At 42.8% G+C, this 27,838-nt stretch overlaps 1 protein-coding gene across 4 annotated transcripts in view; it reads right to left on the reverse strand.

The window, feature by feature from the left end:
* rabgap1l (RAB GTPase activating protein 1-like) overlaps positions 1 to 24,939 on the reverse strand; it is a 587,017-nt gene extending 562,078 nt beyond the window's left edge. For 2 of the 4 annotated variants that reach the window (XM_073063719.1, XM_073063722.1), the window contains exons 1-2: positions 24,819 to 24,939; positions 2,750 to 2,914 (exon numbers count right to left, since the gene is read on the reverse strand). In XM_073063719.1, coding sequence (XP_072919820.1) covers positions 2,750 to 2,890 — 141 coding nt within the window. In that variant the 5' untranslated portion in view covers positions 2,891 to 2,914; positions 24,819 to 24,939. Of the gene's footprint in view, positions 1 to 2,749; positions 2,915 to 24,679 lie in introns of all 4 variants that reach the window. The other 2 variants (XM_073063720.1, XM_073063721.1) reach the window with 2 other exon arrangements.
* Positions 24,940 to 27,838: the final 2,899 nt, after the last annotated feature.

The raw sequence follows: 27,838 nt of genomic DNA on the forward strand, positions 1-27,838 counted from the left end.
TAAGCAGATAGAACCAGATGGGGAGGAGAAATTCTGGCTGCATCAGGAGACAGGAAGGAGCAGAGAAATACTACCGTGTTTCCACTTATCACCTTCCTTGCATCAGACTCCAGCATCTGCAGCCTCTTGTTCCAGCCCCCATCTCTACTTCCTATTTCCACTGTCCCCATGCCCCTTTTCCACTCTCTCCTTTTCTGTCTTTAGCAATCATCCACCAGCCACTGTCCCCCAATTCCATCGCTCCCTTTCAGAAGAGATACTGGAAAATGAGGAAGTGGTGGTCTACTAGATCTAGACTGGGCAACCAAGTTTGTGAGCTTGCGATCCTAAGAGCTGAAGACTCAGCCACAATGATGACGCAGGGCACAAAAAGTTCGAAACATGGCGCCACAGGCAACAGAAACAGTGACATTAAAACAAGGAAGTGCAAAGTGTGTGAATATTACCCTTGATATATTGGGGAATGACATTAAAATGCAAGTCAATGAGAAGGCTAGGATTGAGCTTATATCATCTGATGAAGACAATGATAGAAGGCAGAAATTTGGATAAGCTGCAGTCATGGAAAACAAAAAAAAACTGCAATTATTGGAAATCTGCATTTTCTGCATTCACTAAATGGTAGGACCTAGCGCAGTGTTATAGAACAGAGGAACTTAGGAGTGTAACTACGTGGTTCCCTAAAAGTGGTATCGCAGGCAGACAAGGTGGTGGAGTCAGCTTCTGCCACGCTGACCTTCATCAGTCAGGTCACTGAGTATAGAAGTCGGATGTTGTTGCAGTTGTATTATGCATTGGTGAGGTCACATCTGGAATATTGCATTCAGTTTTAATCACTGTGCTACAGGACAGATGCCTTTCAGCTGGGAAGAGTACAGAGCAGATTTACGAGGAAGTTACCAATAGACAAAGACAATAGGTGCAGAAGTAGACCATTCGGCCCTTCGAGCCTGCACCGCCATTTTGAGATCATGGCTGATCATCAGGACAAGAGACTGAGTTATGGATTGAGGTTGAGCAGTTTGGTACTTTATTCTTTTGTGTGTAGGAGATTGAAAGGTGATTGTACAGAGGTGTATAAAATCATAGGATAAATAGAGCAAATCTTTTTCCCTGAGTTGAGGACTCGAGAACTAGAGGACATTGGCCTTCATAAGTCAGGCCATTAAGCTTGTTGGCAGGTTATAGTGTGATTGTATAAGATGCTGGTGAGGCTGCACTTTAAGTATTGTGTTCAGTTTTGGTCACCCTGCTAAAGGAAATATATTACTAAACTGGAAAGGCTGAAGAAAAGATTTACAAGGATGTTGCCAGGACTTAAGCAATTGTTGTAAGCAGAGGTTGGACAGTCGCTGATGTTATTCTTTGGAGTGTAGGTGATGGATATATTTTCCATAAAATGAGGGACATAGTCTTTTTTCCATGGTTGGGGAATCAATAGTCAGCATAAATTTACAGTGAGAGGGGAAAAGACTTAATATGAATTTGCAGGCCATCTATCTATTTACCGAGAGTGGTATATATGCGGAATGAGCTACCAGAAGTGGTACAATAATACCTTTAGACAGACAAGCAGGTAGATGGAGTTGAACGGTTTATAAGTTTATGGGCCACATGCTATTAAATGAGACTAACCTGGATGGGGCATCTTGGTCTGTATGGACTAGTTGGTAGTTGAGCCAAAGGGCCTGCTTCCATGCCGAATAACTCTATACTGTCTGGCACAGGCTGAAGGTAAGAGGGGGCAGTTTTAATCGGAACTTGAGAGGCAAATTTTGCACCAAGGGATCGGGGGGGGGGGGGGGTGTTTTTTTGTGTGTGTGTGTGTGTGTGTGTGTGTGTGTGTATGCGTGCTTAAGGCAGATGGCCGATGCATTAACAACACTTGGACAAGTACATGGATAGAATGGGAATCCAAGCATGAACAAGTTGGTGCAAAAAATCCAATTCCATTATCTACCCCTTTAGCGAGTTGCTCATCGGCAGATTAACTGAAGGAGCTGAATCCGGTATGGACCATGACACTGCCTGTGACGGAGGGGCATTGGTGCGAAGGAGGTGTGCTGTCTAACAGCGAATGATTGTCTTAATTGCTTTTCTTGTGATCACAAGACCCTGTTGGACATCGGTATTGTGGAATGCTGCAAGTCCATTTCATTGGTTTATTGACTAATGACGGGGGAGCTGCATGGTCTAGGTTGTAGTGAGGAATAATAGGCTGCAAGCCATGGTGTCACCTATTTGCAGCCATGCGGGGGAGACACTGGAATCAGGCATTCCACTGGAGTTCTGGAGGTGGTGTCGCATGGCATCCATGCTGGAGTCGGTGCTGCCCCCAGTGTTCACTTGGCAGAAGGCAACTTGTATTGTGTTCAACTGCAGACTGCTGCAACATTCATGAACTTAAGGACTACACAGTATGTTTTTGTGTGATTGTATTTTACTGCTATCTTACATGTACTATATGTGTCTTGTGCTGTCTACTAATGTTAGCACTGTGCTTTGCACCTTGGTCCTGGAGTAACACTGCTTCGTTTTGCTATATTCGTGGGTATTCATGTATGGTTGAATGACAATTAAACTTGAACTAGTATACAGATGGAAGGATGAAAAGTCTGCTAACAGTGACCTGTGGCAATTAAATTATAACAAAGGGTTTAGGGTTTTGTTGTAAAGAGAATGTTAAAACAGTTCTTTATTATAATTGCTTTCTGTTAGCAGTCTGTGAGAAGAAGAAACATTTGATTACCTTCAATGCTGGTTTGTCTTCTCCATTGGTGGAGGAAGAATCCTCTGCTGGCTGAGACACAATGACAAACTCTTCGCTGTTCAGTGTGGAAACAGAGTCTGAGGAACTGCTCACTTTCCTCAAATCAGCCTGGCCATCCATGTCTCAACAAATCACAGCAGCACCCTGAAAGATCAGATTGTGGGAGAGGATCTCTAAAAATGTGTTATTTTTTCACTTTTGACATTAAACTCCTTAGGGAGAAAGAAACCATGGATGAGAAACTAGGTAAATAAAAGAATAAAATTGAAAAAGAAAAAGCTAAATGCTAACAGAGTCAGTTAAATTAAGCAAAACTCTTTAAAAGCTTAGAAAAAGTTCTCAGACACCACTTGCATGGTCTTCAAATGCAAAATGTTCCTTGTAGCAGGTCTAGGTTATTGCTAGTAATTCCTCACACACTAAGTTCTGATCTGAAGTGTGAGGAGGATGTAGATCAAAGTTCAAAGTAAACGTTATTATCAAAGTACATATGTCACCATATACAACCCTGAGATTTATTTTCCAGTGGGCATACTCAGCAAACCTATAGAATAGTAACTACAACTGGATCAATGAAAAATCAACTAGAGTACAGAAGACAACAAACTATGTAATTGCAAATATAAATAAATAGCAATAAATAATGAGAACATGAGATAACAAGATAGATACCTTAAAGTAAGATCATTGGTTGTGGGAACATATCAATAGATAGTTAACTCTTTGTCCAAGAGCCTGATGATTGAACTCAAGAGGGATAAGTGAATAAATAAAGTCAGTGGATGAGGATGTGGCAGGTTAAATGTAACACTGAAGAATGGAACATCCCCATTGATAAAATAAAAATAAAAATTTGGAGTATTTCTTAAATGGTAAAATGATTGAAAGATGTTGATGGCTGGGTGCAGGATATGAGTGTCCCTACAAATGAATCACTGAAAGTTAACATGCAGGGAAATAATTACGGAGATAAATTATATGTTGGCCTTTACTGCAAGGAGATTTAAGTTCAAGACTAAAGACATCTTACTGCAGTAATAAAAAAAGCACTAGTGAGACTGGGCCTAGATTATCTGGTCTCCCTAAACTTGCAAAAGAGGAAGTACAATTAGCTTTGCCAGAATGACTCTTAAAATGGCAGATTTGTCCAATGAAGCAAGATTAATCAGACCAGGCACAGAGTTCAGTAGAATGAAATGCTGGAATATACTACATTTTTACAAGTCTGATGGGATAGATGAGGAACTGATTGATTTTCTTTGCTGGGTGTCTGGAGCCAAGGATTATAATTTGAAACTAAGAGGTTCACCATTCAGAACTGGAGTTAAGAAAACTCACATTCACCCAAAGGATGCTGAATCACTACCCAAGATACTGCAGATGCTCAGTTATTACATATATTCAAGGCAGGATGCAACAGAGTTTTAATTCTTGGAGAAATCAAGCAATATTGGAGGGAGATTCAAGAGACTGGGATCTGGAATAACACACAAGGCGCTGGAGGAACTCAGTCTCAATGGAGGGAAGTGGACAGTTGATATATTGGATTGAGACCATTTATCTGCACTGATCCAAAACATCGACTGGCATTGCCCTCTATAGATGTTGTCTGAGCTGATTAGTGCAGGGAAGTGGTGCAGAACTAAAAGTTCAGACTTGATCTTATTGAATGTTAGAGCAGGTAAAAACACCTTATTACCTTTTGGCCTATTCCTGTTTGTGCCCTTGTGAGCACTGAGTGAAAAACCTCATTTACACATATTGAATATGCAGCCTTTGTTGGTTGACTGCCAATGATGAATGATGTTCCACAGGGGTCTGTGTTGGGACTGAATCTTTTTATGTTACATGTCAATGATTTGGATGATGGAATTGATGGCTTTATTGCAAAGTTTGCAGACAACATGAAGATAGGCATTGAGGAAGTATAGGATAACAGAAGGACTTAGACAGATTAGGAGAATGGGTAAAGTGGCAGATGAAATAGAGTATCGGGAAGTGTATGGTCATGCACATTAGTAGAAGAAATGAAAGGTAGACTATTTTCTAAATGCAGAGAAAATACAAAAAAAAAACTGAGATGGAAAGGGACTTGGGAGTCCTTGTGCAGGATTCCCTGAAGGTTAAATTGCAGGTTGAGTCTGTGGTGAGAAAGGCAAATGTGATGTTAGCATTCATTTCAAGGATTAGAATACAAGGGCAAGAATGTAATGTTAAGACTTTATAAAGTACCAGTGAGGCCTCACTTGGAGTATTATGAGCAGGTTTGGGCCCCTTACCTTAGAAAGGATGTGCTGAATCTGAAGGGGATTCAAAGGAGGTTCACAAAAATGATTCCAGGATTGAATGGCTTGTTATGTGAAGAGCATTTGTTGGTTCCAGGCCTATATTCACCGGAATTCAGAAGAATGAAGGGTGACTTCAATGAAACCTATCAAATAGTGAAATGTCTTGATAAGAGTGTACTTCCTAAGATGAGAGAGTCTAAGGCCAAAGGACACAGTCTCAGACTAGAGGGGCATCCTTTTAGAATGGAGATGAGGAGAAATTTCTTTAGCCAGAGAGCGGTGAACCTGTGGAATTCTTTGCCACAAGCAGCTGTGGAGGACAAGTCTTTATGTATATTTGGCAGAGGTTGATATATTCTTGATTGGTCAGGGCATGAAGGGATTCGGGGAGAAGGCTGGAGATTGGGGCTAAGAAGAAAATTGGATAACGATGAAATGGTGGAGCAGATTTGATGGGCCAAATGGCCTAATTCTGCTACTATGACTTATGGTATGAAAGGAAGAATCAAACGGCATTATACCACCCAATCAGAAAAGAGAGCCTCTGTAAATACTACTGTTCAGAAAGCTAATGGGGCCAAACATTAAAAGAGCAGCTTTATTTACTGTCTTAACTTTCCCCTTTTCCCTTCAGATATCACTTTGCCTCTGTGGGGAATGAGGAATGTACTATTCTGGCAATAAAGGAGAGCTAGAATAGCACATACATTCAAGCCTAGGAAAAGTTTTTGGATTTTACTAAATGATAGAATAGATACGAATGGCCAAGTAACCTTCTCTTTCCATCTCTTATGTATCTAGAATTGTCAATGAACTAATTGATGTGATCACTGGTTTAAGACAAACAATGGGCTTGCTGTGTGTGCTAGCCCTACCATTCCAGAAACAGAAAAAAGTTGCCTTGTAATTAATGAATAGAGTACAACATGCAACTTTTTCCATTCACACAAGAGCAAATCAATACTTGCCTCGTTTCCAACTAATGTTCTAACCACAGTCTGAATGGTGTATATGACAGCAACACATTAAAGAAGTTATGAGTAACATGATTAAAATAAATTAACTTGCTTCCCCTTCTAAATGTGGTATTGAAAGTTAGCTGAAAGAATGGGTAGTGGTACATTGGTGATTTTATTACAAAAGAAGTAGGAAACCATAAATAAATAAAATTGCTCTGGTGAAAAAATTAGCCAATAAACTTCAGATTAAGCACAAATTGGCACATTTTTAAAGAGAAATAAGGGAGTCACAAACTCCTTGAAAAATAGCCAAATATTAAAAAGGAACATGGGGGTATGAACTCACATCATTAGGAGCAAGGACACATTTCAAGCTATAAAAAGCCCAAGTGCTGGGGATTCACTTCCAGAGAACTCATTTGAAAGACACAGGATTTATATTCAACTCCTAGAGAACCTCAGTTGAACAACATGGAAAGCAGGGAATAATTCTGCTGAGTTATATTTTATTTTATTTAGTGATACAGCACAGGACAGGCCCTTCCAAGTAGCTGCACTGCCCAACAACCCACCTATTTAACTTTAGGCTAATCACAGGACAATTTACAATGATCAATTAACCTACTAACCAGACAATCTGTAGACTGTGGAAGGAAACTGGAATACCCGGAGGAAACTCATGCACACAAGGGAAGAACATTCCCACTTTCTTACAGAGGATGCCGGAACTGAAATACGAACTCCGATGCCCCGAACTGTAATGGTGACGTGCTAACCATTCTGCCTCTGTGGCACCCCTATATACATGTGAAATATACAGCCACTGGAGAAAATATAACAAAACTGGCAAAAACTAGGTCTGAACTAGGCATCAACAGTGATGGGAGAGACCTTGCTTTTACTTCTAGGGTGACATTTTATGGAAAATGTGATAAGTTAGACATTATTTCAGCTGGCACTCCACAACAGAATTAGGGGTCATAAATACATTGCTATTAATAAATCAGATACAAAATTCAAGAGAAGCCACTTTACCTCAGTCGTTAAAATGTGTATCCCACTAACGTGACTTAGGTAGCTAGTAGAACCTGGAAGGATACATTGATGTGATGAAGGGTGCCTCAATTACAGCATAAACTGCGCTCAGTATCCTACTTCTGTGCTACAAAAACAGCATCACTACGCAATAATCAGCATTCAGCCTTATCCTTCCGCTCCTGGTGCACCGCCCTTAGATTGCATCCACCCCCAGAACTCCACTCCAAGACGTTTGTTTGCAGTTTGTTCTTCAAAGCCTCACCCAACAATTCGATCACAAAGAAATATTAGTCTTAAAAGTTTCAAGTTTGAGGGAATGTACCATACACTTCGTTTGTCCCAGTTTGAGGATGTTTGAAATAAAATATTCAGTTACTCTTTGCTCAGATGGATGAATCCAAACAAGCAAAAAGATATTGAAATTAAAGGGAATGTTAGATCTGGAACAAATTCTGTGAAAGTCTTTTCATGCTTGAACTTGTGAAAATATCAAAACTGAAAGCAATGGAAATTCATTAGCAATCCAGATTAGTAATACAAGGCTAATTAGAATAGGAATCAGAATCAGGTTTATTGTCTCTCACATTAGTGGTGAAATTTGTTTTGTGGCAGGCATAACAAATACCAAAGTCAGAATTAGTAATTCAATCCAACAGTCTAGCAATAATAGTAATTCAAATCCCATGACAGTAACTGTGGAATTTAAATTTAGTTAACTAAGTGGATTAGTTAATCTCCATAATTGTGAACACGAAGATACTAGATGTTCATGGTTGGACTGTGATGTAGATAACCTGCTCACTCATGACACCACACAATGGAGAAAATTTCTGCCCAACCTTCCTATAACAATGTAGCCATGAATTGTCCTCTTCAAATAAATGCTTAAACAACACACCAAAGTGCATCAGTCTTTGCGCTGGCATCACAACTGACCTAGCACAGTCCTCCACGTCGACATCTAGAGAATGGTGTCTAAATTGCCCTCAAATTTATCTGGATATTAACTTTGCCTCCAACTTTCACCCTGCCCTCAAATTTACCTGGTTCATTTCTGCATACCTTGACACTGTCTTATCCCCCCTTGTTCAATCTCTTCCCACCTACGTTCGTGACACTTCTCATGCTTTGAATTTTTTCAATGATTTTAAGTTCCCTGGCCCCCTCCGTCTTATTTTCACTATGGACATCCAGTCCCTATATACCTCCATCCCCCACTGAGATGGTCTCGAAGCTCTTCGGTTTTTTTTTGGATTCCAGACCTAACCAAATCTCCTCTACCACCACTCTCCTCCGTCTAGCGGAATTAGTTCTTACTCTCAATAATTTCTCCTTTGGCTCCTCCCACTTCCTCCAAACCAAGGGTGTAGCCATGGGCACCCATATGGGTCCCAGTTATGCCTGCCTTTTTGTTGGCTTTGTGGAACAGTCCATGTTCCAAAGCTATACCGGTATCCATCCCCCTCTTTTCCTTCGCTACATTGACGACTGCATTGGCGCTGCCTCTTGCACGCGTGCTGAGCTCGTCGACTTCATTAACTTTGCCTCCAACTTTCACCCTGCCCTCAAATTTACCTGGTCCATTTCCGACACTTCCCTCCCCTTTCTTGATCTTTCTGTCTCCATCTCTGGAGACGGCCTATCTACTGATATCTACTATAAACCTACAGACTCTCACAGCTACCTGGACTATTCCTCTTCCCACCCTGTCTCTTGCAAAAAGGCTATCCCCTTCTCACAATTCCTCCGTCTCCGCCGCATCTGCTCTCAGGATGAGGCTTTTCTTTCCAAGACGAAGGAGATGTCTTCCTTTTTTAAGCAAAGGGGCTTCCCTTCATCCACCATCAACTCTGCTCTCAAACGCATCTCTCCCATTTCCCGCACATCTGCCCTCACCCCATCCACCCGCCACCCCACTCGGGATAGGGTTCCCCTTGTCCTTACCTACTGTCCCACCAGCCTCCAGGTCCAACATATAATTCTCCGTAACTTTCGCCACCTCCAACGGGATCCCACTACCAAACACATTTTTCCCTCCCCCCCCCTTTCTGCTTTTCGCAGGGATCGCTCCCTACGCGACTCCCTTGTCCACACATCCCCCCCATCCCTTCCCACCGATCTCCCTCCTGGCACTTATCCTTGTAAACGGAACAAGTGCTACACCTGCCCTTACACTTCCTCCCTCACCACCATTCAGGGCCCCAGACAGTCCTTCCAGGTGAGGCGACACTTCACCTGTGAGTCGGCTGGTATGGTATACTGCGTCCGGTGCTCCCGGTGTGGCCTTTTATATATTGGCGAGACCTGACGCAGACTGGGAGACTGTTTCGTGGAACACCTACGCTCGGTTCGCCAGAAAAAGCAGGATCTCCCAGTGGCCACACATTTTAATTCCACGTCCCATTCCCATTCTGATATGTCTATCCATGGCCTCCTCTATTGTCAAAATGAATCCAAACTCAGGTTGGAGGAACAACACCTTATACACCAGCTGAGTAGCCTCCAACCTGATGGCATGAACATTGACTTCTCTAACTTCCGTTAATGCCCCTCCTCCCCTTCTTACCCCATCCCTGACATATTTAGTTGTTTGCCTGTTCTCCATCTCCCTCTGGTGCTCCCCCCCCCCCTTTCTTTCTCCTGAGGCCTCCCGTCCCATGATCCTTTCCCTTCTCCAGCTCTGTATCACTTTCGACAATCACCTTTCCAGCTCTTAGCTTCATCCCACCCCCTCCGGTCATTTCCCCCTCCCTCCTCTACTTTCAAATCTCTTACTATCTTTCCTTTCGGTTAGTCCTGACGAAGGGTCTCGGCCCGAAATGTCGACATCGCTTCTCCCTATAGATGCTGCCTAGCCTGCTGTGTTCTACCAGCATTTTGTGTGTGTTGTTGTCTAAATTGAGACCGTTTTCTTACAGGAAAACAACCCGTTGCAAAAACAACAGAAAATGCTGAAATGCTGGGAACACCCAGCAGGTCAGACAGGATCTTTGACTTTAAACATCAACTCTATTTCTCTTTTGAAAGATGTCCCCTCACCCACTGGGTGTTTCCAGCACTGTGTCTTAATTTGCAATTTTTCTGACAGCCTATTTCACTTGTACTCACAGAACTGTAGACAAATGCCAGTTACCTATTTCACAATGAAGACAAAAAAATCCTGCAGATGCTATAATCTGAAACAAAAATTAAACACTGGAAGAACTCAGTGGGTTGAGCAGCATCTGCAGAGGCAAAAGGTGTAAGTTGATGGTTTGGTTGAGAACTTGCATCAGGATCATCCTTCTCAACCAAAATTGTCAACATACACCTATTTCACAATCCCCGTATTTGTCCAATTTACTAGTAGTTCAGAGTCAATAGACAGAAGTAGTCATGGGAGTTGGGAGTCCTCAGTACAGACCCACAGACATTTCATGGCTTTGATAAGCGATCTTGCAGTAAAGGAGCCATTAGGAGGTAGTGATCATAATATGATAAGCTTTTATCTGCAATTTGAGAAGGATAAGGGCAGCTCAGAGGTGTCAGTGTTGCAGACGAACAGGGGAAACTATGGAGCCATGAGGGAGGAGCTGGCCAAAGTTGACTGGACGGATAGCCTAGCAGAAAAGACAGTGGAACAGCAATGGCAGGTATTCTTGGGAATAATGCACAAGCTGCAAAATCAGTTCATCCCCCAGAGAAGGAAGGATTCAAAGGGGGGAAAGGGGCCACAGTGGTTGACAAAGGAAGTCAGAGATTGCATAGCATTAAAAAAAAGGAAGTATGACAGAGCTAAGGTGAGTGGGAGGACAGATGATTCGGAAATGTTTAAGGAACAACAGAACTTAACTATAAAGACAATACGGGGAGAAAAAATGAGGTACGAACGCAAGCTAGCCATGAATATAAAGGTAGATAGCAAAAGCTTTTTTAGGTATGTGAAGAGAAAGAAGATAGTTAAGAACAATGTTGAGCCCTTGAAGAATGAATTGGGTGAAATTGTTATGGGAAACAGAGAAATGGCAGAAGAATTTAATGAGTACTTTAGATCTGTTTTCACTAAGGAAGACACAAGCAATCTCCCAGATGTATGGATGGGCCAAGGACATAGGGTAACAGAGGAAATGAAACAGATTGACATTCGGAAGGAAACGGTGATGAGAAGACTGATGGGACTGAAGGCTGACAAATCCCCAGGTCCAGATGGTCTGCATCCTAGGGTACTAAAGGAGGTGGCCCTGGAAATTGCGAATGCATTGGTAATCATTTTCCAATGTTCCTTAGATTCAGGATCAGTCCCTGAGGATTGGAGAATGGCTAATGTTATCCCACTTTTTAAGAAAGGAGGGAGGGAGAAAACAGAGAACTATCGACCTGTCAGCCTGACATCGGTGGTGGGAAAGATGCTAGAGTCCATTATTAAGGATGAAATAGTGGCATATCTAGATAGCAGTGATAGGATTGGGCCGAGCCAGCATGGATTTACCAAGGGTAAATCATGCTTGACTAATCTGTTGGAGTCTTTCGAGGATGTAACCAGGAAGTTAGACGGGGGAGATCCAGTGGATGTAGTGTACCTCGATTTTCAGAAGGCATTTGATAAGGTCCCACATAGAAGATTGGTGGGTAAAATCAAAGCTCAGGGCATCGGGGGGAAGGCATTGACATGGATAGAAAACTGGTTGGCAGATAGAAAGCAAAGGGTAGCGGTGAATGGGTGTTTCTCGGAATGGCAGGTGGTGACTAGTGGGGTGCCACAGGGCTCGGTATTGGGACCACAGCTGTTTACCATTTACGTTAATGATTTGGATGAAGGCATAGAAAATAACATCAGCAAATTTGCTGATGATACTAAGCTGGGTGGCAGTGTGACGTGTGATGAGGATGTTAGGAGAATTCAGGGTGACTTGGATAGGCTGGCAGATACTTGGCAGATGGTGTTTAATGTGAATAAGTGTGAGGTTATCCATTTTGGGAGTAAGAACAGGAAGGCAGATTATTATCTGAACGGTGTAGAGTTGGGTAAGGGAGAAATACAAAGAGATCTTGGACTCCTTGTTCATCAGTCACTGAAGGTGAATGAGCAAGTGCAGCAGGCAGTGAAGAAGGCTAATGCAATGTTGGCCTTTATTACAAAGGGAATTGAGTACAAGTGCAAGGAAATCCTCTTGCATTTGTACAGAGCCCTGGTGAGACCACACCTGGAGTATTGTGTACAGTTTTGGTCTCCAGGGTTAAGGAAGGACATCCTGGGCTGTAAAGGAAGTGCAGCGTAGATTCACGAGGTTAATTCCTGGGATGTCTGGACTGTCTTACGCAGAGAGGTTAGAGAGACTGGGCTTGTACACGCTGGAATTAAGGAGATTGAGAGGGGATCTGATTGAAACATATAAGATTATTAAGGGATTGGACAAGATAGAGGCAGGAAATATGTTCCAGATGCTGGGAGAGTCCAGTACCAGAGGGCATGGTTTGAGAATAAGGGGTAGGTCATTTAGGACAGAGTTAAGGAAAAACCTTCTCCCAGAGAGTTGTGGGGGTCTGGAATGCACTGCCTCGGAAGGTAGCGGAGGCCAATTCTCTGGATGCTTTCAAGAAGGAGCTAGATAGGTATCTTATGGATAGGGGAATCAAGGGATATGGGGACAAGGCAGGAACCAGGTATTGATAGTAGTTGATCAGCCATGATCTCAAAATGGCAGTGCAGGCTTGAAGGGCCGAATGGTCTACTTCTGCACCTATTGTCTATTATCTATTAAACCAAACATGCAAAAGGCAACCTCCTAATTACCATGATCCTTCAGAGGATGAACTGGTGCTCCTCCACGTTGTACTTAATCTCTGTGTGAGGACTTCAATATCTATCATCAAGAATGGTTTAGTAGCACTAGCACTGAACGAGCCTTGACATTAATAGATATAATTACCAGATATGTTCTGATACAGGCAGCAAGCGAATCAACATGATGGATAAACCAGTTTGACTTTGACTTGACCAAACTATCGGCTGAATGACTCCCTGGGGAATGAAGAAAGCACTATGTTGGGAATAACGAAGATCTAGAATGCCACGTGTATTCAAAACTGACACGTTTTTAGATTTTACTGAATGGTAGAGTAAGAACAAATCATAAGTTGCCTTTTACTTCCATTTCTTATGTATCTAAGGTTGGGTCATCATGATAGCACTGATAGAAGCAACAACCAAACAGTCGTTGCAGAGACAAAGTAACATCCTCAGATCAACAACATCTGGACAAGTACAATCTTCAACTTGATCATCACCATCACTAAACTCATCCTAGCTTTCTCCTAAGACCCCCATGAGCTCACAAGTCATTTGGTTCAAGCAATGTCTGCGGGTCCAGAGTAGGTTCATGAGAATGATCCCAGGAATAAAAGCATCATTTTGATGGCTCTGGGCCTATTCTCACTGGAATTTAGAAGAATGATGGTGGTGGTGCTGATGGGGGGAGAGGGTCCTCATTGAAACCTACTAAATATTTTAAGACGAATATGGAGTGGACATGGATGGAATGTTCTCTGCAGAAAGGGAGACAAAGACCAGAGAGCACAGTCTCAAAATACAAGAACATCCCTTTAGAACAGAGAATGAGGAGGCATTTCTTTAGCCAGTGGCTGGTGGATCTGTGGAATTCATTGCCACAGACATCTGTGGAAGACTTTGGGTATATTTAAAGTGGAGAGTGATAGGTTCTGATTAGTAAGGATGTTAAAGATTATCAAGAGAAGGGATTGCGAGGGTTAACAAATCACATGATGGAATGATGGAACAAATGCAATAGGCCAAATAGTATATTTTTTCTCCTATGCTTTATGGTCTATCTCCTTTATGTACTCTGCGTCATCATTATCTCAGGTGTGGCCCCATTACAATGCTATCATCTGCTAACTTGTAGAAAGAGGTAGAGCAGAATCTAGCCATGCAGTCATGATTGTAGGACAGTGGGGGGCTGAAGACGCAGCCTTATGGGGCATTAGTGTTGAGAATAATCAGACAGGGGTGTTGCTGCCCATCCTTACAGATTTAAAGTTTAAATTCAAATCTCAAAGTACATTTATTATCAAAGTATGTATAAATTACACAATCTTGAGATTCGTCTGCTTACAGGCAGCCACAAAACAAAATACCCAAAAAACCTAATTTTAAAAAGACCAACATTGGCAGAGAGCAAAAAAAAGCAAATTGTGTAAACAATAAAAACAAGCAACAGCATTCAGAATGAAAGTGAGTCCATAGACCCAAAGCCGAGAGCAGCTGGAGCAGGCCCATAGCCTCAGTTCATCACACAGTGGAACAAATCGTCGCAGATTTCTCAGAATAGAAGCCCGGAGCAGGACACATCTTCAGCACCGAGGAGACAAGACCAGAGTAAACATCACTGAGCAGTAAGCAGAACCAGCCCAACCTTACCTTCGCCTCCGGACCCAACACCTTGACTTTTCAATTTATCTGGCCTGCCATTTAAATTTCCAAACACCAGGGTCAACCCTGCACTAGGAGCCAGGCTGCACCGCATCAACGCTTTGTGCCTGGACCCCGCTGCAACATTCCAGCCCGTACACAACCTTTCCAAATTGGCCCAACAGTTAAATCGATCCAACCTTGCCCCTAGTTTAGATGAATAAGTTTTGAAACACCTCTGCTCTGCTCGTTCCAGCTTCATCTCGAACATGCCTCAACCTCGCTCCGAATTTGCATCACACCCACACGCCTTGACCCTCAAGTCAGCCTTGCTTTCGCTTGTATCTTCATTGTTTGCAGTGAGTTTACCACAAATTTCTACAGAAATTTATCACTGCCTGGTAATGGGAACTGTACTTCCCTCAATCACAAGACTCTGCAGCGAGTGGTGCAGACAGCCCAGCTTATCTATGAATGTGAACTTCCCACTATTCAGAACATTTATAGTGACAGGTGTGTAAAAAGATCATGGGGGACCCGAGTCACTCCAAACACAAACTGTTCCAGCTGCTACCATCCGGGAAATGGTACCACAGCATTAAAGCCAGGACCAACAGGTTCCAGGACAGTTTTTCCAAAAGGCCATCAGACTGATTTACACTGAGACAATTGTTCTTCTAAGCTATATTGACTATTCTGTTGTATATCTTACTGTACATACTATTTATTACAAATGACTATAATTTGCATGTGCACATTCAGAAGGAGATGTTAACAAAAATTTTTATTCCTAGTGTGAAGGATGAGAAATTAAGAAATAATGTCAATTAAATTAAATTCAAAAAGTGTAATTAATGAAGTATTTAATTGTATTTCTTGCTTTATGAACCACAAGTCAGCTATCACCCATCTTCAGTAAGGCCATCTTAAACCAGACGATGGAGGTCTACTGGTTAGGAAGTCTAAGGTCCAGTTGCAGAGGGAGGCATTGACTCCCAGGGTCTGAACCTTGGGTCATAAGAATGCTTGGAATTATAATATTAAAAGCAGAGCTATAGTCAACAAACAGTTGTCAGGCTTAGGTGTATATACTGTCTAGATGCTCCAGAGATGAGTGTAAGGTCAGGAAGATGGTATCCACCTATTTCAACAGCAGGCAAATTGCAGTAGAACAAGGTTGTGTAGAATGCTAGAGTTGATGCATGTCATGACCAGCCCTTCCAAGCACTTCATGAAAGCAGATGTCAGAATCACTGGGCAGTATTCATTACCTTGTCTTACTTGGATATAGTATGATAGTGGTCTTCTTAAAGCAGAAGGGAACCTCAGCCTGCAGCAGAGAGTTAAGAATGTCTGCAAATACAGCCTGCTAGATGATCTGCACAGGATCTAAGTGAACAGCCAGGAACACCATCCAGGCGCAATGTTTTTTACAGGTTCACTCTTCAGACTGATCTTACCTCCATGATAATAACAATAAATTCAGGAGCACTAGATACTGTCAGGATAGGTTGTGACATACCAATTCCCTTCTGTTCAAAACATGAACAGAATGTGTTAAGTGCATCGGGAAGGAATGTGCTGTTGTTGGCAATGCTGTCCAACTTTATTTTGTAACCCATTTATAGTATGTAGACCCTGCCACAAATGATAGCTGGACTGGCACTGTCTCTTAGCATGGCTTTACAAAGGTCATATTTTGATTTCTTATAAAGGACAGAGTCACCTGATTTGAATGGGGCAGACCTAGGTTTCATGGTTTCCAATTTTCACCCAGATTGTGCACTTTGATACACAGTTCCCACAGACTTGTACTATTTTTTTTGGGTGATAGCATTGCTGGGTGTGAACTTCAAAACTGATCAAACTTTAATAAATACCTATAGATCAACAACAACTAAAACTGTTTGATATTCAATTCCATTATCCAACTTTATTTTAAAGCAAAATATACATTTAATTTCTTAAAATAACCTGCTCAATTCTGCCTCCAAATAAAGCTACCAAATTCTCACAGGGAACTTTTCAAGATGATGGAAAAACAAGAGCGTGGGACAAGTTCCACAGCTTTGCCAAAGGGCCAAAACAGGCACCATATAATTCAATAACCTCAAAATACTCCCCAAAATGGCAGAGATCAGTGTTTACTGCCATTGATTTTGAAAAATCAAACACAGCAAAATAGCCAATACTGCATGTTTTTTGAAAGTCATTGATTAGTGCAAAATTAAATCATGCATGACAATTTCAAAGTTACCTGTTTTACTGCACAAGTATTTTAAAAAGTGTAGCCATTGTGAACTCACAAATGACCACACAGTCAATTTTTATTAGGATGTTCACACTGAATTCTCAGATTAAAGAAAATTTGGACTGATGCTGCAGACTAATACACAGTTGATAATTCAAAAAAAAACATGCTATTTTCAGAACTGCAGCCAGTTGTTTAATAAGATTCATGCAACGTGGTCAATATTCCATATTTTGACAAAAGAGCTGCTTTGTGAAAATATTCTCTCCTAGCTATGGATTTGAAGAGATGAATTCCAGAAGCTTCCAAGCATCCAGCCAAGTTATCCCAGTAGAGAAGTCTTAAACAGATAACATTTGATCAACCACAGAAAAATTACTAATCAAAAAGATGAACAATGGTGATTCCTATATAATCAAGGTACTTCCAATAATTATTTCACTTCCGTATTAACTTGAAGCACAAAGAAATTAAAAGCGAATAAATATTTCCATAAATTTCAACACTTCAACACAATCCATGCCACGTACCCCTTATGCAATATTGAAACAAACTGGAATGAAGCCACCAATTGGAACAGAAACACATTACAAGGCTTGCCTCAGCTCTGCCTATTCCATATTTTGACCACATAGCTGCTAGTATTGTAGTATTGGGAATTGAACTCCAAAAGCTTCCAGGCCTCCAGCCAAATTATCCCAATATAGATGTAACACTACCCAACAATATGGAAAACAACCCAACAATATCCTTTACACTTATAGCAGAACTAATCGAATCTGGCTAACTGCTGCTTACTCAGGTCATTTAAAGTGATGGATCCTGATTTTGGGGCTCAGCCCAAAACATCAACTATTGCTTTGCCTCTACAGATCCTGTCTAAACCATTGAGTTATTCAGGCACTTTGCTTTTTGGTGATGAAAAGTATTGCTGACAATGCTAACAACTGGCACTTCCTCCCTGATAACCTGCACACCAATGCTCACTTTGGGATTTACTTGCACCACTTGGTTGCATAGCTCATCACAGCCTTAGTCCAAAAGTGAACCAAAGACCTGAATTCCACAGGTGAGGGAAGAGCAACTGCCATGGCAACAGAGCAACTTTTAACAAAGTGCAGCATCAAGTATTGGGAAAACTGAAATCAATGGGCATCAAAGTGTTATCAACGACAGGAGTCAAACTTTGCAAAAGGAAAAAGGCTGTGATTGCCAGAAGTTCAATGTAAATTATTCTCACTGAAGATCCATGACTACTGGTGGACCACGGAGATCAGTACTGCCACTTCTGCTGTATTCAAGTTCACAGATGATGCAGATTTGCAGCATTACAGAAAGCTGTGGTTTCCAAAGGATACAGCGGGACAGAGACCCGTTTCAGATACGGGAAGATAAAAAGGCAGATTAACTTAATCCAACCAAATGGACATCAGCGAGTTAGACCGGCAGGAAGAATTTAAAAAGAAGACAGCCTTATAGAGCAGGCGTTAGATCAGAGGGCTTTGGCTCTATGGGGCTTCGGCGATAATGCGTCAAGGCAAGTTAAGTTAATTGTGAAGAACAGGAATAGGAAGAATGTCTGAGAGGTTGGTGTTCTACACTGGGTGTCAGATGTGGAATGTCTGGGAGACTCCCAGCCTCCCAGATGGCCACATCTACACCAGGTGTGTCGAGCTGCAGCTCCTTAAGGGCCGGGTTAGAGAACTGGAGATGCAGTTTGATGACCGTCGTCTGGTCAGGGAAAGTGAGGAGATGATAGATAGGCGCTTATAGGCAAGTAGTCACACCGGGGCCTCGGGAGACAGATAAGCGGGTACAGTCAGGAGAGGGAAGGGCAAGAGTCAGATACTAGAGAGTACCCCTATGGCTGTCTCCTGTAAGTACAGTTGGGGGGGGGGGGGTGAGGGGAAGCAACAGTGGCCATGCCTTTGGCACAGAGTCTGGCCCTGTGACTCAAGGGTAGGGAAAGGAAAAGGATGGCAGCAGTGATAGGCGACTCTATAGCTAGGGGGTCAGACTAATTCTGATTCTGTGGATGCAGGAAAGAAACATGAATGTTTCTGACCACGTACACGATATCCTGAAGTGGGAAGGTGAACAGCCAGAGGTTATGGTACATATTGGAACCAACATAGGTAGGAAAAGGGAGGAGGTCCTGAAAACAGATTACAGGGAGTTAGAAAGGAAGCTCAGAAGCAGGACCACAAGGATAGTAATCTTGGGATTACTGCTTATGCCACACAACAGTGAGTATAGGAATAGAGTGAGGTACAGGATAAATGCGTGGCTGAGGGATTGGAGCAGGGGGCAGGAATTCATTCTTCTGGATCATTGGGACCACTTTTGGGGCAGGAGTGACCTGTACAATAAGGATGGGTTGCACTTGAATCCAAGGGGGACCAATATCCTGGCAAGGAGGTTTGCTAAGGCTATTGGGGAGAGTGTAAACTAAAATTGTCTGGTGGTGGGAACCGAACTGGAGAGATGGAGTAAGAGGCGGTTGGCTCACAAATAGAGAAAGCTTGTAGACAGTGTAAGAAGGAGGATAGGAGGTGATAGAGAAGGGATGTGCTCAGACTGTTGGCTTGAGATGTGTCTATTTTAATGCAAGAAGCATCATGAACAAAGCGGATGAGCTTAGAGCGTGGATCAGTACTTGGAGCTATGATGTTGTGGCCATCACAGAGACTTGGATGGCTCAGGGGCAGGAATGGCTATTTAAGCTTTAGATGTTTCAGAAAGGACAGGGAAGGAGGCAAAAGAGGTGTGGGCATGGCACTGCTGATAGTGTCACGGGTGCAGAAAAGGAGGAAGTCATGGAGGGATTTTCTACTGAGTCTCTGTGGATAGAAGTTAGAAACAGGAAGGGGTCAATAACTCTACTGGGTGTTTTTTTTATATATAGACCACACAATAGTAACAGGGATATCAAGGAGCAGACAGATTCTGGAACAGGATTTTCATGGTGGGAGATTTTAATTTACCCAATATTGATTGGCATCTCCGTAGAGCAAGGGGTTTAGATGGAGTAGAGTTTGTTAGGTGTGTTCTGGAAGGTTTTCTGACACAATATGTAGATAAGCCTTCAAGAGGAGAGGCTGTACTTGATCTGGTATTGGGAAATGAACCTGGTCAGGTGTCAGGTCTCTCAGTGGGAGAACATTTTGGAGATAGTGATCACAATTCTACCTCCTTTACCATAGCACTGGAGAGGGATAGGATGCATGGCAGAAACGTGGCAAATGTTCAGGGGATATTTGTGTGGAGTTCTGCATGGGTACATTCCAATGAGACAGGGAAAGGATGGTAAGGCACAGGAACCATGGTGTACAAAGGCTGTAGAAAATGCAGTCAAGAAAAAAAGAAAAGCTTACGAAAGGTTCAAAAAACTAGGTAATGATAGAGATCTAGAAGATTAAAAGGCTAGAAGGAAGGAGTTTAAGAATGAAATTAGGAGAGCCAGAAGGGTCTATGAGAAGTCCTTGGCAAGCAGGATTAAGGAAAACCCCAAGGCATTCTACAAGCATGTGAAGAGCAAGAGGATATGACGTAAGAGAATAGGACCAATCAAGTGTGACAGTAGAAAAGTGTGTATGGAACTGGAGGAGGTAGCGGAGGTACTTAATGAATACTTTGCTTTAGAATTCACTACAGAAAAGGATCTTGGCGATCGTAGGAATGACTTACAGCAGATTGAAAAGTTTGAGCATATAGACATTAAGAAAGAGGATGTACTGGAGCTTTTGGAAAGCATCAAGTTGGATAAATCACTGGGACCAGACAAGATATAACCCAGGTTATTGTGGGAGGTGAGAGAGGAGATTGTCGAGCCTCTGGCAATGATCTTTGCATCATCAATGGGGATGGAAGAGGTTCAGAGGATCAGAGGTTTGCAAATGTTGTTTCCTTATTCAAGAAAGAGAGTAGAGATAGCCCAGGAAATTACAGACCAGCGAGTCTTACTTCACTAGTTGGTAAGTTGATGGAGAAGATCCTGAGAGGCAGGGTTTATAAACATTTGGAGAGGTATTATATGATTAGGAATAGTCAGCATGGCTTTGTCAAAGGCAGATTGTGCCTTACGAGCCTGATTGAATTTTTTAAGGATGTGACTAAACACATTGATGAAGGTAGAGCAGTAGATGTAGTGTATATGGATTTCAGCAAGGCATTTGATAAGGTACCCCATGCAAGGCTTATTGAGAAAGTAAGGAGGCATGGGATCCAAGGGGACATTGCTTTGTGGATTCAGAATTGACTTGCCCACAGAAGGCAAAGAGTGGTTGTAGACGGGTCATATTCTGTATGGAGGCCAGTGACCAGTGGAGTGCCTCAGGGATCTGTTCTGGGACTCCTTCCCTTTGTGATTTTCATAAATGACCTGGATGAGGAAGTCGAGGGATGGGTTATTAAATTTGTTGATGACGCAAAGGTTAGGGGTGTTGTGGATAGTGTGGAGAGCTGACAGAGGTTACAGCTGGACATTGATAGGATGCAAAACTGTGCTGAGAAGTGGCAGATGGAGTTCAAACCAGGTAAGTGTGAGGTGGTTCATTTTGGTAGGTCAAATATGATGGCAGCATATAGTATTAATGGTAAGACTCTCAGCAATGTGGAGGATCAGAGGGATCTTGGGGTCCAAAAGTGGCTGCATAGGTTGACTGTGTGGTTAAGAAGGGACTTACAATGCATCAAAAGAAATATCTTAAAGATTGAAAATTTTTGTGAATAAAAAAAACCTTACTAAGTGTTGTTACTTCGATGTACCTGTGTATTTTTGAATAATAATAATAATAAAAAGATTTGAAAAGAAAGAAAAGAAGGCATACGGTGTACAGGCAGTCCCCGGGTTACGTATGAGTTCCGTTCCTGAGACTGTCTTTAAGTTGGATTTGTATGTAAGTCGGAAAAGTACATCCGGTATTATTTAGCGTCAGTTAGTCAAACATTTGTCTTAGTATATAATATATATTTTACCTGTCTATGCACATAAAACACTTAAGAAGTGTATGTATTCCAATAATTAAACCACTGCGTTGCTTAGTAATAATTGTAGCTTTCATCGGAGGAACGCCTTTCAAATGCTCCATTATTCTCACTTTATCCGTTACCCTTTAAAATTGTTCCGATCGTTGACCGACTGTAGCATAATGCTTTTCCAATGACCGATGGCATTTCACCTCTTTCCAAACGCTTTATTATTTCCACTTTATTTTCAATCGCAATCGCTTCCCATCAATGGAACAAAAACACTGCAGGTGGCGGGACCCGAGCTGCACCGGCTCCCAGGGTCCGCTGGGTCCTAGTGGACCACCACACTGAGACAGATTAAATGGGACAAGTGGGGGCTGTGCTGGGTTTGGGCATTTGATCCTCCACAATATTCCGTGTGGGAATTTAAACTGGAGGTGGCAGTGTTTTTTTTATGAGGTCGAATTATGAGTTTGACATCATCCCGGCACTGGATCGACATCAACCTGGCATGGGAGTGGTCTGTCACTAAATCAAACTCGAGAACCTCCGTTCTCCAGCCCGGCGCTGATCTCGCTGCGCAACCAGCTGACCGGAATGGGGGGGGGGGGGGGGGTCAGGGTGAATCTTACTAAGGAAAATTTAAGCCAAATACAAAGTTAAACACTCAACACAGTGTCAACGGCTACGACTTAAAATGGCGGACGGCATTGCGACCGGACTTAAAATGGCAGACGGCGTTCTCCTTCCTCGGTTCGTAAGTACGAGTTGTACGTAAGTCATACGGTCGTAACTCGGGGACTACCTGTATTGGCTTTCATCAACTGTGGAATTCAGTTCAAGAGCCGAGAAGTAATGTTACAGCTACAATAGGACCCTAGTCAGACCCCACTTGGAGTATTGTGCTCAGTTCTGGTCACCTCACTACAGGAAGGATGTGGAAAATATAGAAAGGGCACAGAGGAGATATACAAGGATGTTGCCTGGATTGGGAAGCATGCATCATAAGAATAGATTGAGTGAACTCGGCCTTTTCTCTTTGGTGCAACAGAGGATGAGAGGTGACCTGATAGAGGTGTATAAGATAATAAGAGGCATTGATCATGCAGACAGTCAGAGGGTTTTTCCCAGGGCTGAAATGGCTAACAGGAGAGGACACAATTTTAAGGTGCTTGGAAGTAGGTACAGAGGAGATGTCCGGGGTAAGTTTTTTTACGCAGGGAGTGGTGAGTGCATGGAATGGGCTGTCGGCAACAGTGGTGGAGGCGCATACAACAGTCTTTTAAGAGACTCTTGGATAGGTACATAGAGCTTAGAAAAATAGAGGGCAATGGGTAACCCTAGGTAATTTCTAAAATAAGTGTATGTTCGACACAGCATCATGGGCCGAAGTGCCTGCATTGTGTAGGAGGTTTTCTGTTTCTACATTTCAGATGTGAAGTGTTGCACTTTGGGAGACCAAATATAAATGGAGAGTACACCAATAATGGCAGGATCCTTCACAGCATTTACATACAAAGGGCATGTGCTATCAGAAACACAGAAAACCTACAGCACAATACAAGCCCTTCAGCCCACAAAGTTGTGCCGAACATGTCCCTACCTTAGAAATTACTAGGCCTAATTACTATAGCCGTCTATTTTTCTAAGCTCCATGTACCTATCCAAAAGTCTCTTAAAAGACCCTATCGTATCCGCCTCCACCACCATTGCCGGCAGCCCATTCCACGCATTCACCACTCTCTGAGTAACAAACTTAACCCTGACATCCCCTCTGTACCTACTCTCCAGCACCTTAAAACTGTGTCCTCTTGAGGCAACGATTTCAGCCCTGGGAAAAAGCCTCTGACCATCCATGCGATCAATGCCTCTCATCACCTTGTACACCTCTATCAGGTCACCTCTCATCCTCCTTTGCTCCAAGGAGAAAAGGCCGAGTTCACTCAAGGATAAGGCATGCTCCCCGATCCAGGCAACATCCTTGTAAATATCCTCTGCACCCTTTCTAAGGCTTCCACATCCTTCCTGTAGTGAGGCGACCAGAACCGAGCACATTAATATTTGATCCACCAAAATGAACCACCTTACTCTCTTATCAGTTGTTACAAAAACTTTTAGTATGTTTTTACATTTCTGACTAACTTTACCATGCACTCAATCTCTTCAATTAGACCGATCAAATAAATGCAAGGAACACACACAAAATGCTGGAGGAACTCAGCTGACTATGCAGCATCTGTGGAAAAAAGTACAGTCGACGTTTCGGGCTGAGACATCGACGGTACTTTTTTTCCATAGATGCTGCCTGGCCTGCTGAGTTCCTCCAGCATTTTGTGTGTTGCTCAGATTTCCAGCACCTACAGGTTTTTTCTTGTTTGTGATTCAATCAAATAAATAGCATGTTAACAACAGTAGGTCACAGATTGCATATCTCATGATGACTTTCCATCAACAAGACAAAGGTCAAAAATATCATGGCACTTTCAATTTCCCTAGATGCCACAGGTTGCAACAATTCTCCTCAAGTTGGAAACCACTGAGGGCAAAGAAGTTGCTCAGCTTGCCAAATATCTCACCACTGGTACATAGTGGCTGCAGTGACAACATATCCAAAGTGCACTGCAGTTAAACCTAAAGGCTACTCTATACCTCAGCACTGAGGACAAGAGTAGCAGATGCGAATGTACACCAGAAACTGCAGACTCCTCTCCAAGTCACACATGGAACTACTGTCACAGGCTACACTAATTCTCACCCTCACGCTTCCCACGTCAGAAATCACGGATCTCACTCCCTATTATTCTCAGGGATAAGTGGGGGGGGGGGGGGTGGGAAGAGAAGGCCCATTAGTGCAGAGTTTTTTTGGGATCTGTCTCTGTCAGTATCTCTTCAATCTATCAGGGAGCAGAGGCCCCACTCTCTACATCAGTCCGCTCTCTACCGTAGTGGCCATGCAACCCAGATACCCTGCTGAGTCCCACTCTTCTTCCTCACCATCCAGCCGGGGTCAAGGAATCTCTCCTCATCCTCACTCACTTTCTCGGGCCTCCAGCCATGTCAGTCAGAGGGAGATGTTGTGACGAGCTGTCACATCCCAAGTTGTGACTTGTTGCCGATCACCGACAGTCCTTACCCGGCTCTCCTGGCTGCGCTGCCGCCACCTACGGCTACGTCCCGACCTCGGCCGACGCCAACATCGTCGCTACTAGCACCGGAGCTCCGTCTGCGCATGCTCAGTACAACCACAGGGCGGCCGTTCCTGCTGCGCGTGCCCAGTGCTGCTTGCGCGCGGTTTCCGCTTTGCGCATGCTTAGTACCGCCCGATTGCCTGCACTGGTGGCGGATGCTGTTTGCTCTCTTTCGTGCCGTTTGATGCGACGCGTGGATTGCAATGTTGTGCATGTGTTCCGGGAGCGTCTACAGCAATGCTAGCACTCATTCCTCAGTCTCTGATCTCGAAGATCAATGCAAATTGACCGCATTAGGATTGCTCATTTTCTGAATAACTCCTGGTAGCACGCGCCAGGCTCTAACTTTCAGCAAATAGTATGTGTCACGCGGAAGTATCTCAAATATAGTAATCATAACCTCCCTGGTCACTCATTCCACGCCCCAACTAATGAAGAATATGCTTTTTCACTGTATCAATTATCCTCGGATGCGTACACCAATATTCGATTAAGGCCTTACCGTTCAACATGCCCTATCCCCATTCGCCCTCAATGCATCACCAGATTAGGGTTATATTCCAGTTCCCATTGCCCTGCCCGTTAATACCACACTGTAGCTGCCTAAAACTACACCCCTCATTGTCAACACCAATTATTTGTGTCATCATGCTAACCATTCCTGAGACACCAGACTGCAGCCATGCAATCTGCTGTAAGAACTCAATGGGTTGAGCAGCATCATTGAGAAGATAGTTGGGATGCTTATGTTTCAGGTCGAAACTCTTCATGTGTGGAGAAAGGAGAAAGACGAACTGAGGAATGGAAGACGACAGGCAGCTAGTGCCAGGTAAGCAAGATAAGCGGATGTGGAGTTGGGAGACAATAACAGGTGAATGATAGATGGAGGCAAACAAAGAGGAAAGGGGGGGACAGATACAGTGAAATGAGCGAAGTGTCAAGGTGGAGCATATACTAGAACACAAAGTGCTACCATTGCTGGATTTAGATAAGGTAGAAAGGGAACCATTACTTCAACTATACTCATCTACCATATCTTCATGTCATTTTACGCCACAAAAAATAAGAAAATCTGCTGATGCTGGAAATCCTAACACACACAAAATGCAGCCTAGCCTGTTGAGTTCCTCCAGCATTTTGTGTGTTGTCATTTTACACCCCTCCTCAGTACAACTTGAATTCTTCCCACCACATCCACTTTCTTCTTTACACAGAGGATTTTCCCTCTCCACTCTTAGATAAATTTTCGCTTCCTAATCAATCATATGCCCTTCATTGATTTTATTAATAAGACCATCATCATCAGGTGCCATGCCCATTTTGAGTTTTGTCTGCCATGGCCCACACACTCCTGTTTCGGGTCAAGTGGATCAATTCATTGGTATTCATTTTCAGTTCTCTGGCTGCTGTCTCCATCATCATTTGCCTTTGCCTTCCTCTTGCTTTCTTCCCTTCAATCTCTCCCATAATTACCATGCATTCTAACTCACATGTCCAATGAAGTCACGTTGCCTTTTCATGATCTCATACATTATTTCTCATTTTGTGCTTGTTCTGTTCATGACATCCTCATTAGATATTCGTTTCATCCATGATATTCTTTGCATCCTCCTCAAAAACCACATCTCTGTTGTTTCAATTCGTTTCCTCATGTTACTAGATATCGTCCAACATTCTGAGCCATATAACTGGAAGAACGTAACATTTCAGTACTCTGAGGCAAGTTGTCATGCCTAGTTTAGTGTTGGTCAGTATACTCTTCATCCTCGTAAAGGTGTCTTTTGCCATCCCTATTCTTCTTTTGATGTCCATGTCACGCCTGCCATCTGATGCCACCCAGCTTCCTAAGTAGCAAAAGTTCTGTACTTGTTTTATGTCTTCCCCGTTTATTCTCAGCCTGAAGATAGGATTCTCCCTCTTTTTGGATATCACCATACATTCTGTCCTTTTGCAATTGATAGATAGACCCATTTTTTCACTTTTTTCAACAACTATATCAATTAAGTTTTGTAGTTCTTCCTCTGTACTTGCAATTAACACTGTGTCATCCACATATCTGAAATTATTGATGTTTTTACCATCAACTTTGATTCCCAAAATGTCTCTTATTTTTTGTAGTATTGTTTCACTCTACACATTAAACAAATCAAGGGAGAAAACACACTGCCTCTCTTGGTTTTCGTAAACTGACTCACTTCTCCATCTATGCTTACAGTGGCAGTTTGTTCCCAGTACAGATTTCTGATTAGGCGGAGGTCTTACGAATCTAAATCTAGAGTTTCCTGTAATATTTCAAATAACTTATTGCACTTCACTTTATCAAATGCCTTTGTGTAGTTGATAAAACAAATCTTTTTGCACTTGAATAGCTCATTCTGATAGTATCCTTAACATCAATACGTTTCTTGTACCTTTGTCTTTCACAAAACCACTTCTTTACCTATTTCAGCTGGTATCTTACTTTTAGCTCATCATCAAAATTCTTAGAAGTTAATATAAAATGATTAATACACAATAATGAGTGGCGTGGTGGATGTATATCTCTACCATTGGAGTGCAAGGCATTGCGGCGTCCTTCCCTCCACTGACCTACAGGTCACCCTCGGGCAAGGTGTAGCACCTACCTGGCCAACACCCCTTCCCCCGATCAGGGTAACTTGAAGCCGTGGGAGCAGCTGGTGCATAGCACAAGTCCTGGTTATGCGACCCCTGATGAGCATTGATAATGGCTGGGGTCACCCGTCTTGTAAAGACACTACCCAGAAGGCGGCAATGGTAAAACACTTCTGTAGAACTTTTTATCAAGAATGATCACGGTCGTGAAAAGACCATGATCACCTACGTAACACAACACGGCATGTAACGAACAAATGCACAATAAGAGCCAGGGCACTTATTCTTGTGATACACCACTGATCAGTCCAATCAAAGAAAATCCCTCCACCAATCCCTATTATCAATACTT

This window comes from Hemitrygon akajei, chromosome 12 (genome assembly GCF_048418815.1).
Source record: "Hemitrygon akajei chromosome 12, sHemAka1.3, whole genome shotgun sequence".
NCBI lineage: Eukaryota > Metazoa > Chordata > Chondrichthyes > Myliobatiformes > Dasyatidae > Hemitrygon > Hemitrygon akajei.